At 37.1% G+C, this 15,138-nt stretch overlaps 2 protein-coding genes and 1 non-coding gene across 3 annotated transcripts; 1 reads left to right on the top strand and 2 right to left on the bottom strand.

Annotated features, from left to right (window-relative positions):
• Positions 1-252: 252 nt before the first annotated feature.
• LOC141639294 (U4/U6 small nuclear ribonucleoprotein Prp31 homolog) lies at positions 253-1,593 on the bottom strand. The gene has a single exon (XM_074448455.1). The coding sequence runs from the start codon at positions 1,422-1,424 to the stop codon at positions 477-479; it is 948 nt and encodes a 315-aa protein (XP_074304556.1). The 5' UTR covers positions 1,425-1,593; the 3' UTR covers positions 253-476.
• A 3,441-nt stretch (positions 1,594-5,034) lies between these two features.
• Positions 5,035-5,610, bottom strand: LOC141639297 (uncharacterized). Its single transcript, XM_074448458.1, has one exon. The coding sequence runs from the start codon at positions 5,608-5,610 to the stop codon at positions 5,035-5,037; it is 576 nt and encodes a 191-aa protein (XP_074304559.1).
• A 6,958-nt stretch (positions 5,611-12,568) lies between these two features.
• Positions 12,569-12,675, top strand: LOC141639299 (small nucleolar RNA R71). The gene has a single exon (XR_012542457.1). It is a non-coding gene; the product is annotated as a small nucleolar RNA R71 (small nucleolar RNA).
• Positions 12,676-15,138: the final 2,463 nt, after the last annotated feature.

The raw sequence follows: 15,138 nt of genomic DNA on the forward strand, positions 1-15,138 counted from the left end.
GTACATTCCTTCTACAGTAAATTGTCTTGGTTCAGAAGTTATTTTTCTCAGTTAGTCAGACAGGATGTTAAGGATGCACTCTCAGAACCAAAAATTCGACGACTTCTGTCTAGGAAGGCTGAACTGCAGAACCCAATTCAATCATCATAACTACTAAACTAAGGTCTGGTCAAGCTGCTACAGAAAAGAAAAAAAAAACATTTAGAATCAGAGTAGAAACCTCAAAAATCGTGTGTAACCCACAAGAGCGTCTTAAGTCGTAAATTGGATCAATTTTCATACAAACCACAAAGTGTTGGTTGAAATACTGTAAAACCATATTACAAAATTTGATCAATAGATAATCTGCTAATTCAATCATAACTAAACTGCATCAGAGTATTACAAAGTTGCTACAGAAAAGAAAAAAACAACATTTAGAGAATCAGAGTATTACATAGAAAATTTGATCAATTTTCATGAGATCTTAATAAGAATTACTGATAAGAATTATTGTGTTGGGGCAGTCCAAAGTGCATCCTATTTGCCAACTTTCTGAGGTCCGTAACAGCATATCTCTCCTTCATCTTCCTCAACCTTGGTCCTCCTCTTTTCTTTTTTGGTACTAAATTAGGAAGCAGTAGAGGTTTGACAATCTTGGGAGGAGGTAGCTGTTGCCACTTGTCAATCTTGTTGTGAATATCTTGTCGAAGAGCCCTTCCCATCTTCCCAGTTGGGTCTCCTCTTGTATAATCCACTCGGGCTACAAGGGTAGACTTTGCTGCCAAAAGACGACAAACACGCTTTCTGAGAGCGGGGCCGGGGGGTGTGCTCCTGAATATCTCAGTTTGCTCCAAATAACCAATGTGATGATGATATTGACAGGAAAATCCAGCAAGATTATTTGTTTGGGCACCAACAAGTTGAACATTACAAGCTGGCATCTTTGCGAGTGATCCCAAACCTCCAGCAGACACCATAAGCTTTGCAGCAACTCCACTTCCAACAAGCTCTGAAAGATTTGGTGCAATGTAAAACATTCTGGTTTCCAAAAAATCAACAAGCTTTTTCCTTGCTGAATCAAGATCTAGTGCACGATCACAAGCTTCGAGAGTCTTGTGTAAAACATCATCTGGCAGTGGCTTCCCACTGGTGGTGGAAGCAGTAATAGATACAACCATAATGATAGGAGGACGGAGAAGGCCTTCTAGATCAACTAAGCTTATGTCACTCTCATTACCTATTTTTTTTACAATACGGGCATAATCTATAGGGTGGTGAACAATCGACTCCAGCTCCGGAAATTTCAGACGGTAGTTATCACGGATTAAATTGTAAGTCCTCATTATTTGATCTTCAATATCCACTGACAACGCGTTGCAGCCAACAATCACCTCGTATTCCGGATCAATTTCAACATTATTGCTAGCATCTTGACCTGCCATGATCAAGATTTGAAGAAATAATTTCTTTGATATAAGAACAACTTTGTTTAACGAAAGATCCTAAAATAAATATCAACAATTTAAGAGAGATTATTAGATTGAGAGTCAACTTCAGAATTTGTATTATGAATTGAATGAGTACAGAAGATAGTTAGCAGCTATCGTAATTTGGTATGAAAATATTCCTTCAATGTGTGGAGATATATATAGTTTCGCATCTAAAGCCTAAAATAGGAAACCCTATAATATAAAACTAGTATAGATTGAGTTTATGTATAAAATTAAAATTATATTATACATAAATGTCATATTAACTAGGTTGAAAGCCCGTGCGTTGCAACGGGTTAATTAACTTGGTTATAATAAAAAAAATGTTATAAAACTTTAATGTTTACATCTAATCATTTGTTTATATATGATTAAAATATCTCTTTTAAAGAAAATAAATGATAAATACATACACGTCTACCGTTTATTGGTTATACGAGAAAAATAAATAATAAATAAATTTTGTTATTAAAGAAATAATAATAGAAACTCTAATAAGAGATCTCTAATACGACAATACTTAAGAGACTCAAGAAAATTTTGGTTGATATTTAAGTTCCAAAGATGACTCCTATTTATAATCATATATTCACTCCACCTTATAGTAATTTTCCGATGTGGGACAATTCGACTATTTATACATAACAACACCTACATTATTTTTCAATATGGAACAAATAACAGAAATACACTATGTTTTTCGCACCCAGTTCGACATCCAACCCGATTAATAATGAGAAAATACTATACTATGTTTGTACGATTTTTCTATACTTATATATATGATATGATGTTTTTTCTAAGTATATTATTTGTCCCACATTGAAAAATAATGTAGGTGTGGTGAATATATTACATATAAATAGTTGAATTGTCCCACATCACATGATTATCAAGGTAGAGTTTTCTAAAAATTAATTTAGGAAAGTATTATAAATAATATTTTTGGATGCAAAAAATAAAGTGTAAAATCTTTTATTTATTATAATTTATTATATTATATTATATTATATTATATTATATTATATTATATTCAAGTGATGTTTATAGTTTTTATATAAAAACTTATACATTTCATTTGTTAAAAAAATATCGTTGAAAAAATTATGAAAATAATATAATTTGATTTGTGGTGACAAATGCTGTCATTAGAGTATAAATTTCATATAATTTGCTAACATAAAAGATTGTGTACTTCTTAGTATGTTATATGTCCCACATTGAAAGATTAACATAAGCTGAGGTGATCGTATGATTATAAATAGGAGTCATCCTGGAACTTAGATTATATATAATGTATACATATGTGCAAATGATATATAAGAAATCTATACTCTAATGACAATATTTTTTTTTACCACGAATCTAATTATATAATTTTCATAGTTTTTTTTAAAGATACTTTTTGGTCAAATGAAATGTAAAGTTTTTATATAAAAATTATAAACTATCACTGGAGTATAATATAGGAAATATGTGTTATAATAATTAAAACATTCTCCACATTATTTTTAATATTATATCATGGAGATAATGACATAAACTCTTAAGAACTCTCTAGGATAATATTTGAGAGACTCGAAAGATTTTGGATTGATATCTAAGTTCAAAGGATGCCTTCTATATATAGTAATAGGTTCACCCCACCTTTTGCTAATCTTTCGATATGGGACAATTCATTTTATTTATACGTTCAATATGAGACATATAACATACTAGTGGGTGCCTGGTTGGCCAGTTTCAAATGGAATGGAATTGATTGAGTCTATTTAAGTGTTTGATTGAGTGATTTTGGAGAATTTAGATACTCAATAGATTCTAACTCCATCTCAACCCCTTCAATAAACTTTATTCCTTCCCCTTATTTTTTTAGATTGAACCAAACTTTAAGATGGAATGGAGTTGGAATCTCATACATCTATGATATCATACTTCGTTCCATTCCATTCATTCATCTTGAACCAAACGACTCCTAAGAAGTATATCATCTTTAATATATGCAAATAATATGAAATCTATACTCCAATAATAACATTTTTTTTACCATCAATCTAATTATATTATTTTCATTATTTTTTTTAACCATATCATAAGATCACTCCATTTTATGGTATTTCCGATGCGGGACAATTTACTATTTATACATTATATATTAACAACACCTAAATTCTTAATGCGTGATAAATAACATACTAAGAAGTAAGAAGTACACCATCTTTTTTCGCACCTAGTTCAACATCCAGCCCGATTAATACTATATTATGTTCATACGTTTTTTTTTTCCTTTTTTTTATCATAATTAAAATATGTGTAAATGATAAGAAATCTATACTCTAATGATAACATTTTTTTATCACTAATCTAATTATATAATTTTCATAATTTACGATACCTTTGCAAATGAAATGTAAAAGCCTTTATATAAAAATTATAAACATCACTGAATATAATATAGAAAATATATATATTATAATAATTAAAACATCATCCACAATATTTTTTATATCATATTATGGAGATAATAATAAAAACTCTTAACTCTTAAAAACTCTATAAAACAATACTTGAGAGACTCAAAAGATTTTGGGTTGATATATGAGTTCCAAGGATGTCTTCTATTTATTGTAAGATCAACTCACCTTATGTTAATCTTTCGATGTGGGAGAATTCTAATATTTATACGTTCAATGTAGAACATATAACATATTAAGAAGTACATCATCTTAAATATGTGCAAATTATATCAAATCTATACTCTAATGATAACATTTCTTACCACGAATCTAATTATATTATTTTCATAATTTTTTTACCAACATTATTTTGGCAAATGAAATGTAAAAGTTTTTATATAAAAATTAGAAACATCGCTTGACTATAAAATAGAAAATATACATATTATTATAGTAATTAGAAGATTTACCACTTTATTTTTACATCAAAAATATTATTTATAAAACTTTCCTAAATTAATTTGTGATGATGTGGACAGCTTAGAATCGCTCGAAAAAACTATCTTTTATATAGATAAATATAGATTAGGAAAATAAACTTATTGTGTACAATTATGTAGACATATGAGTAAATAGTTAGATTATAATTAGTATAAATAACGGTAAAAAAAAAAAAAATTCATGCAAACATATGAGCATATATTATGAAAACACATTTTAGTGTATGCTTAACACAAATAATATTTCAAATAATCAAAAAATTCTTTGTAAACGACATTTGAAGTTGCTTTACTTGTTACTGTTTTGCTATTTCATTTAAGTATTTTCAAACCTTTTTTTTTTTTCACCGGTCACCCTGGAAATGCGACATAACGTTGGTCATGACTACAAATAGGTCTAGGAAGATATAGACTAACATGAGATGATAGTTGTCCTTTCCTACAATAAGTACTAGTTTTATTCCGGTGCAAAAATGTACGGGTTATTTTAAAGTTTTGATACCAATATAAAATACTTGACACTTTCAAGTAATAATAATTAAATATATATCACTTTAAAGTAGATAAAATTCTATGTTTTGTATAAAAATACATACACAATTATGTTAACTACTCCGTTTTTTTAATGAAAACCCAAAGGGTTAAGTATATTAAATCAAGATAAGCGATATCTGCAACATACATGGAAAGGTCATCGACCCAACATCGTCTATCATAGACCCATGGCCTAGCATGAGCTATCTCATGAGCCACCTTATTATAATATCGACGTAAATACCTAAAAACAACGGACTCAAACAAATTACAAATTAAATAAATATCCTCATAAACTAAATGAATATCGCTCCTTCCCTGTTTACGTTGCTTCAAGTCATCAACAACACCGATGTTATCGCTCTCGATTATCACTCTTGGGTAGCCCGTCCTATGTGCTTCCTTCAACCCCGTGAGGACCGCTTCCGCTTCCGCCACCTTCACCTCATATCTCTCTTCACGTTGAACCGCAACACCCCAGCAAATTTTGCCCGAATTCTCCCAGCATACCGCCCCCATACCCATGCCCAATCCTTCAACGAAACCCGCATCTACATTAACCTTGACGGTTCCTACCAACGGCTTCTCCCACCCTCCTTTAGCATGGCCAGTCCCCGTTTTTACAGCCCCACAACCGACTTCATCTTCCATTTCGCCCATAAGCCTTTGTACTCTCTCAATTGTTGGTGATTTAAGAGTAATTACCGGTTCATTTGACGTAATTAAGGTCGGTTCATTGATGGGTAATTTCTAAATAATATAATGCGAGTTCGGGAAGTACGGAGTGTACGCTCGTGTAATTATTTATGGGATTGCGGAATAGTTTTCGTTCAAATAACTATGACGGGGTCTCGCTCGAATAACTTTGGCAGTAATTAAATTCCGCGTAATTTAATTAATTGCATCTGAATTTCTGAAGAGTTGCAACTCTTCAGAAATACATCACCTGTTTCCCTTTTTTCCCCAAATCCTTCCTATATATATAGTTGAAGGATGAGAAGAAAATTGATACAGAAAAATAATAATCTTCTACTGCATCAAAAGAACGTTTAACAATCTACACAAAATATTTCTAAATTACGTCTCTGTTTTTTGTGCCAAAAATCAGAGGGCACCGTCTTATCTCAGTAGAAAGTTCGATTATACCCAGGTACTGTTAAGGGTCGAATTATTCTATTAGGAAAGCGGAGTCGATTCGGTGCAGTTTTATTGTCAATTCCTTTTTCGTGCATACTCAAATCTAACATCAATGACTGCCAACTCACCACCGATCTCCCCTTCAAACACCCTTTTATTACGTCGCTCCCATATAACCCAACAACAAGTCATAAACACGCCTCGTTCCTTCGCATCAAGCTCCCTCATCATTATCTCCACCCAATCCTTAACGCTTGTGAATCTCTGTTCTTTATACACCTCTATCCCTACCCCCTCCCATATTTCATCCACCCATCCACAATCTCGCACCAAATGAAGACAAGTGATACCCGTCGTTGTGAGTACCAAAAATAAAATTTATAATTTCCTATTAAGACTAACCTAGGCTAGTGGTAACAGGGTCGAACCACAAGGAGGCGAATGTAATTTCTAATTGTCTAATTTAGTCTAAGGTAACGAAAGTGGGGGTTGAATTGATTTGGTCTATACTAATAGCAATAAAAGACAATAAACTAAATAAACGGATAAAACAGATAAAAGAAGGGGTACTAGGATGGTCGGTTCACTATAGTTTCAAGCGGCAAAGATACTAAACAGTCTAAATCAAACACATGAGGGGGAAATAAAGAGGTCCTCTCGGTCCACTCTTAACAAATAGCATCTTTCGATCTCGCTATAGGTCCCTAATATCACTAATACTAACTTTCGTCCTGAAAAGTGACTAACGGTCTAAACTTTACCTATCTTTCGATCTCAGCATAGTTTAGCCATTTTAATTGGTGATCTAACAACTGTCCCTATCTCTCGATCTAATGGGTCAGTCATATCCTAAACATTCAACTAGTCGTGTGCACTCGATTCGTCGAATAAAGAATTAAAACAATTAAAACGAAAATAAAACCTCACGTGGTCAGTCGATCGACCAGGCATGGCGGTCGATCGACCAACACGCGAATCAGGCCGTGTTCATTATATTGCCACCTACACTATAATTCCCCTACATCCTAACACGAATAAATTAGCTACTCATGCTAAGAACGATAACGACAATAAAATTAATGAAATTAACAGAAGGATTCATGCTTGAAATAATAGAACGAACGATTAACATAAAGCGATGATTACGGTCTCGGGAAATTAACTAGCAATTTCTAAACTATCAATGCGATAAAGATAAACTGAAGTAGAACAGAAAAAATACCGAAATTTGCAGAAGGAATGTAACGGAATGATTGAAAGCACAACGAAAATCCAATGCAAAATAATATCCCAAAACCCTAATTCTTTGATAAACTAAACTGAATGTCAACTAGGTAAAAACTAGATGCTAATCCCGGGAAAATAGGTTACGTTATATAGGAAATATACGTAACACTTATTATTAAAACCTAAACACAATGGGCTTCAAGTTCCTCGATCTTTTAATTCTCGTATGAAGCAGCGATGTGGTCGATCGACTAAGAAGGGCGGTCGATCGACCGCCTAGCAGTGTACAGTAGCTTCTGGAGCCCGTGAGTTGGTCGATCGACTGAAGGTAGTGGTCGATCGACTGCTCTAGCTGGTACTTGACTTCTATGATCTCGTGGATTTGTCTTTCGGGCCTTGAAATGCGCACCAAGCTCGTTCCTTAAGTGAATACTCCACGTCAAATGCAATGCAGGATACTCGGGGACGGATTTAGCTCGATTTCCGTTGAATTCTTCACATTTCTGCAATAATGTACAAAAACATGAAAGTAGACGGAAATGGGGGAAATGGTAGCTTAAACTATACAAATGAGCTCTGAAATGCGTGGAAAATAGGATGTAAAACATCATATAAAAGACACGCATCAAACTTCCCCAAACCAAACCCTTGCTTGTCCCCAAGCAAGAACTAGACTCGATCTAATGACCTAATGGAACGAGTTCAATCTCAGAGCGAATTACGACATGTAAAGCCTAAACCATTTTAATGCAACAACCAACAATCAATTAGTAATGCGAATCATGCAAACGAGTTATGAAGTCGTTAGAAACTGCCGAACCGTCAACTGTAGAGACTTATCAAATCGGACTCTCACGGGTCGCTCATATCACTCAAATAAGCACAGGTGAATAATGTAAAGATAGAAAGAATTCATTTTGTAGTGACACTCACCTAACTACGACCTATAAGAACATGCCTGCAATCTAATATGAAAATAATCTCTACAACCGTACATATGCATTCCAACCAAACAAATGACCATGACACATGCCGAGGTATATATAGGATGTGTGAGGTATGGGTAAGAAGAGGCAAAACATATATGGAAAAGTGGAGGTACAGGTGATCAAGCTAGTACCCAAACGGAACCATATGGCAACATCCAACTTCTTGCTCAAAATCAAATGAAAGGGTGCTGTAGCAAGCACAAATCTCACAGTCTCTAGTATGAAAGTAATCAACTAACTCCCCATAAGATACTAATGCAACATGGGAGCAAAAATCACCAAAAGATAAGGATTATAAACTGTGCGAATTGATTCTTTCTTCTTTTTTTTTCTTTCAAACTCCAGTTGATCGACCAGAATTGGCAGTCGATCGACTGCTTTGAACAGTACAGAAGCTCTTTTTATCTTTTTTTTCTTTCTCGAATCATTTTTCTTTTCTTTTTGTTTCTTTTTGTTTCCTTTTCCTCCTTCATTCTTTTTATCCAACTAAATCTCAATAAGAGCAAATGCCACCAAAAACGAAGTAACAATCCCAACAACTAAGACTACTAGCTTGACAAAGGACATGCTAAATGTAGGATGTAGTAATTAGGACAAAAAGGATGTTTTTGGCAGTGTGGAGCTTATGGGCAAAACGAATAAAGGGAAACCTCTACCACATGTGTCAACAAACCACAAACCGAATGCATACAGGTATTAAGCAGATTAAGTTCATATTTATGCACATTAATGTAACATGTCTCATAAGGAGTACTACTCACATTCCTAAATAAACTGGTCATAGATGTCATCAGTTATAGGCTCTAAATCTCAGAATATATAAGTAGTTTGCCAAAAATCTAAGTCAAGTCTCAAGTTCAGCAAACAGATAACGAAAACTCCTAGGTATGCACTTATATGATTCTACTAATAGCATGTCAATTAGCAAGGCTTAGGCAAAAACAGATGCAAATGCAATGTCATCATTGAAATACTACCGTTCCGACTCGACCTACATGCTAAAATAAACGTGCATTTTTTGAATTTTTTGAAAATTTTCAATTTTTTTGAATTTTTGGTGTATACATATATAAAATGAAATAAGCAATAATGCAAAACAAAATGTAAACGTGAATGCAAGCAAATGATATGCGACGTAAAACCCTTCCCCAAACCAAATCGCACAATGTCCCCATTGTGCAAAATCATGTAATGAAGAAAAGAGAAATGGGAATTTGCGAAAAAATAAACAAATAAATATGACATGAATTGGAAATCGGGAACTCACAAGACTTTAAGCGCAGCAAAGGAAACTTCCCCAAACCAGCGTAAGCTCGGAGGTTTCAGTAGCCAGCAGTGCTACTAATAAGTACATGAAAAGACAAACAAAGAACCACGCATAAAATCGAGAAAGCAATGATGAAGCGGTATTATGTGCAAAATTGAGAAAAATAGAAGAAATAAATAGTGACGGAAGATAAAGTGGAGTAGAAAACTCCCTTAGTTCCGCAAATCGACCAAACATAGCAGGAGAGAGGTCGTAAACAGATACAACAGTGCAGGTCGGTCGATCGACCACATCACTCAGTCGATCGACCGAGGTGAAAGGAACAGTAGCTCCTGGAAACTGCAGACCAGTCGATCGACTATATAGCCCAGTCGATCGACTGAAAATACTGCCGTACTTCAGATTTCTTCGTATTTGCTCAATTACTTGAGCTAATGAGGTCTAAAAACCTGCAAATGCACAATAATACGCGCCCAAAATTGCGCAAAACCCAAAGTAAAGCCTAAAGCGTATAAAATCCTAAGCAAGCAAAATAAAATGCGAAGTCTTGCGCACACAAAATACGGTAAATAGTCTTAAAATCAATAAAGTATTTGTAAAATATGTGATCAACTAGTAGTTGATCAAAAACGGCCACGGAATGGCCCACTTGGTCGGCTTCTGGCTACTAGAGGTAGCCTCAACGGTGCTTATCTTATCAGCTGCACCCTTCTTAGCTTCCACGTCCATATGGCTCAACGGATCAACACTTCCATCATCTCCCTAGTCGATGATCTCTTCGGACTCATCAGAATCGAAATCGGACTCTCTCACTTTGACCGGTTCGTCATCAACTTCCTCATCAGTGGCATAGCTAAGGCAACCAAGACCTCCTCTTTAAATGATCGGTTCCCTCACAACTGGAGCAACATGTGGCTCTACCTTCCCCAAACCAGCTCCTGCAATATCAGAAATAGACAAATCTTCCTCATGCTCCCAATCTGGGGCGGAGGGGTTATGACAGGAATAAGAGTAGAGACAGGCATATCAGGAAGCACAAAGTATGATTTCTTTTCAGAAACCGTATTACATGTGACATGCCACATAAGGTCTTTTTTTTTGGCAGGTTGGGCAAAGACAATAGAATGCTTCCCTACTTTGAAGGTCAAAGTACCCGAACCAACGTCTATGACTGCACCAGCAGTGTGCAGAAATGGCCTACCCAAAATAATGGAAATATGGGCATCCTCAGGCATGTCAAGTACGAAGAAGTCAACAGGGAAGAAGAACTTCCCTATTTGCACGGGGATGTCCTCTAAGACTCCTATGGGCTGGACCGCAGATCGGTCAGCCATCTGTACTGTCATGTCCGTCACTGCAAACCTAGTCAATTTTAGCTTCCTAGCAAGACTCAAGGGCATTACACTTATACTAGCTCCTAAGTCACATAAAGCCTTCTCAATAGAGAAGGTACCTATATTGCAAGGAACAGAAAAACTACCCGGGTCTTCTAGCTTGTGAGGTGCAGTGTTAGATAAATAAGAGCATGACTCTTTGGTTAATGCGACAGTATGCACATTTTCAAGTGACTTTTTCTTAGACAAGAGTTGTTTCATGAATTTAGTATAGGCAGGCACTTGATTAACTAACTCAAGGAAAGGCACTTGTACATTCAAGCTACGAATAACTTTTTCAAATTTATTGAAAGATACCTGTTCCTTCGTCGGCACTAGTCTTTCCGGATATGGGGCTGTAAGAAGTAGCTTAGCCCTCTCCTCTAAATCGCGCATGCCGGCATCCGTGGACTTAGGCTGAAAGTCCATTACTTTCTCCTTGTTGAAGCTTGAACCCTCTTCAGACCGTCTCAAATGTGAACCATTGATCGACATCGGGTCGTACTTCGGAGCCGGGACTGACCCATCAGCACTCGAGTCTTTCCCCAATATTTTCGGGACTGTCGTACCCCGAAACAAATGATCCCTCAAGTTGTCGGGCATCGGAGGACGAAAAATCTCACTATCAGCAGCGATCTCAGTCGATCGACCAGTGATGTCAGTCGATCGACTGAGATGAACGGGACCAGAAGCTTCTGTAACTCGCACTTCAGTCGATCGACCGGGTATGTCAGTCGATCGACCGATATACCTGGTAGACGCCTTTTTCTTTCCTTTGCTCGTTCCAGCTTTGTTTTGACTCGGTTTTGCCTCATCTTTTGCAGTGGCATCCTCGACCATAACAGGCCCCTCCAGGGTAGACCCACTCCTCAACGTGATGGCATTAAGGGTCTCCTTTTGGTCGGTTTGAGTCGGTAAGTGTCCCGGAGCTCGAGTGGTATTCTTGCTAGCCAATTGAGCAATTTGGCTCTCTAGCATCTTCATCCCGGCCTCTCTAGCTTGGGACTCCTTCAGCAATAAGTTCTTCAACTCGGTGAACTCGGAATTTTGGGATTGTTGTTGCTGCTGAGGAACATACGGAGACTTTTGATATGGCTGCTTATGTGGAGGCACATAGGCTTCTTCGTCTCGCTTGTTGTGGAGGTTGAGTCGGATTCAGGACATTCTGGCTACTCCATCTCAAGTTGGGGTGGACATTCGGCTTATAGTACGTGTTTGTCTGCCTATAATGTTGAAAGGCAGTGCAAGACTCGAAGGGGACAGAACAATTTTCTGAGACATGCCCCTCAGCTCCACATCTTCTACAGACGAAAGGACCGTCTGAAACAGCATTAACATGGTACATCCCTCCTTTAGAAGATCCTCCCAACTCATATTTGTCAAACCTTGCAGTGAGAGCTTCTAGTGCAACAACAGAGGAAGATTCAGCAGCTCTCCTCTGGTTTCCTCTCGAGTTCCCATATTCAGCCTTATGAGTGGCCAAATCATCAATGATCTTCCACCCCTTAGTCTCTCCCATGTTCTCAGCAAATCGGCCATTGGCTGCAGCATCCAAAATAGCCCTCTGATCGTCATACAACCCATTATAGAACTGATTGCAAAGACTCCATTTTTCGAACCCATGGTGCGGTATGGTTCGCACCAGTTTCTTGAAACGAACCCATGCTTCATGAAAGTTCTCATCAGGCCCCTGTTTAAAGCTCGTGATCTGAGCTCTAATGGCATTCTTCTTCGAGGCAGAGAAGTATTTCTTGTAGAATGCCAAGGCCAAAGAATTCCAGTCGGTGATCCCATGAGCGGCTCGATCCAGATCCCTATACCACTCTCTTGCAGCATCACGAAGAGAGAAAATGAACATGGTCTCCTTGATCTGGTCTTGGGTCACACCGGTCGGCGGGGGTATAGAGCAGCAGTAATCGATAAATATCTCCATATGCTTGGCTGCATCTTCATTTGCAGCTCCCCCGAACTGGTTTCTCTCAACCAGGTTAATATAGGAAGGCTTTGGCTCGAATTTTCTCGCCTCCCCAGGTAGTTCGAATCCTTTGTAGAGATTCACTGCCGTCGCTCCGAGTGATCGGGCAATGGTTGCTTCTTCAGCCATGACTGGAATTTCTGGAGAAGTGACTGTCTCAGCTGAAGAAGTAGAGGCAGGAGATGTAGGTGGATCTTCTTCGAACAGAGCGTTCTCGTAGTAACTTGACAGAGTACTCAGCTCTTCCTCTGTCGGTAATACCCTTTGTGATCGTCTCAACTCGCGCAAGGATTTCTCGATCTCAGGATTGAATGGTACTAGATCACCACCCTGTGACCTGCGCATAAGAAGAAACTACAAAAAGAATATAAGAAAATTTTAAGGAACGGAAGTCCCTTAAACTATAGAGAGACTAAATAAAAACAACTAAAAATTAGAACAATTGCCTCCTCGGCAACGGCGCCAAAATTTGATACCCGTCGTTGTGAGTACCAAAAATAAAATTTATAATTTCCTATTAAGACTAACCTAGGCTAGTGGTAACAGGGTCGAACCACAAGGAGGCGAATGTAATTTCTAATTGTCTAATTTAGTCTAAGGTAACGAAAGTGGGGGTTGAATTGATTTGGTCTATACTAATAGCAATAAAAGACAATAAACTAAATAAACGGATAAAACAGATAAAAGAAGGGGTACTAGGATGGTCGGTTCACTATAGTTTCGGCGGCAGCATACTAAACATGTCTAAATCAAACACATGAGGCGGGAAATAAAGAGGTCCTCTCGGTCCACTCTTAACAAATAGCATCTTTCGATCTCGCTATAGGTCCCTAATATCACTAATACTAACTTTCGTCCTGAAAAGTGACTAACGGTCTAAACTTTACCTATCTTTCGATCTCAGCATAGTTTAGCCATTTTAATTGGTGATCTAACAACTGTCCCTATCTCTCGATCTAATGGGTCAGTCATATCTTAAACATTCAACTAGTCGTGTGCACTCGATTCGTCGAATAAAGAATTAAAACAATTAAAACGAAAATAAAACCTCACGTGGTCAGTCGATCGACCAGGCATGGCGGTCGATCGACCAACACGCGAATCAGGCCGTGTTCATTATATTGCCGCCTACACTATAATTCCCCTACATCCTAACACGAATAAATTAGCTACTCATGCTAAGAACGATAACGACAATAAAATTAATGAAATTAACAGAAGGATTCATGCTTGAAATAATAGAACGAACGATTAACATAAAGCAATGATTACGGTCCCGGGAAACTAACTAGCAATTTCTAAACTATCAATGCGATAAAGATAAACTGAAGTAGAACAGAAAGAATACCGAAATTTGCAGAAGGAATGTAACGGAATGATTGAAAGCACAACGAAAATACAATGCAAAATAATCTCCCAAAACCCTAATTCTTTGATAAACTAAACTGAATGTCAACTAGGTAAAAACTAGATGCTAATCCCTGGAAACTAGGTTACGTTATATAGGAAATATACGTAACACTTATTATTAAAACCTAAACATAATGGGCTTCAAGTTCCTCGATCTTTTAATTCTCGTCTGAAGCAGCGATGTGGTCGATCGACTAAGAAGAGCGGTCGATTGACCGCCTAGCAGTGTACAGTAGCTTCTGGAGCCCGTGAGTTGGTCGATCGACTGAAGGTAGTGGTCGATCGACTGCTCTAGCTGGTACTTGACTTCTATGATCTCGTGGATTTGTCTTTGGGCCTTGAAATGCGCACCAAGCTCGTTCCTTAAGTGAATACTCCACGTCAAATGCAATGCAGGATACTCGGGGACGGATTTAGCTCGATTTCCGTTGAATTCTTCACATTTCTGCAATAATGTACAAAAACATGAAAGTAGACGGAAATGGGGGAAATGGTAGCTTAAACTATACAAATGAGCTCTGAAATGCGTGGAAAATAGGATGTAAAACATCATATAAAAGACACGCATCAACAAGACTCCCTTTCGCTGAGACAAAGCGGGCATGTAACATCCATCCCACCAATTCGCTTCTCAATATTACTTTTCGTGGCTAAAGCATCCTGACACACCGCTAGAAGAACATCTTAATGTGTGGCAAAACAGGCGTTTTCCATATCAAATTCCATAGCAATTTTCCTCGGGCAAAACTAGACGGTTCCGACTCCTCATCATGACCGACCAACAGCCTATAAGCAGATTTC

Source organism: Silene latifolia, unplaced genomic scaffold (genome assembly GCF_048544455.1).
Source record: "Silene latifolia isolate original U9 population unplaced genomic scaffold, ASM4854445v1 scaffold_329, whole genome shotgun sequence".
NCBI lineage: Eukaryota > Viridiplantae > Streptophyta > Magnoliopsida > Caryophyllales > Caryophyllaceae > Silene > Silene latifolia.

Bases quoted from the DNA above. Each gene is read 5' to 3' on its own strand.
- LOC141639294 (XM_074448455.1), bottom strand. From the start codon at position 1,424: ATGGCAGGTCAAGATGCTAGCAATAATGTTGAAATTGATCCGGAATAC.
- LOC141639297 (XM_074448458.1), bottom strand. From the start codon at position 5,610: ATGGAAGATGAAGTCGGTTGTGGGGCTGTAAAAACGGGGACTGGCCAT.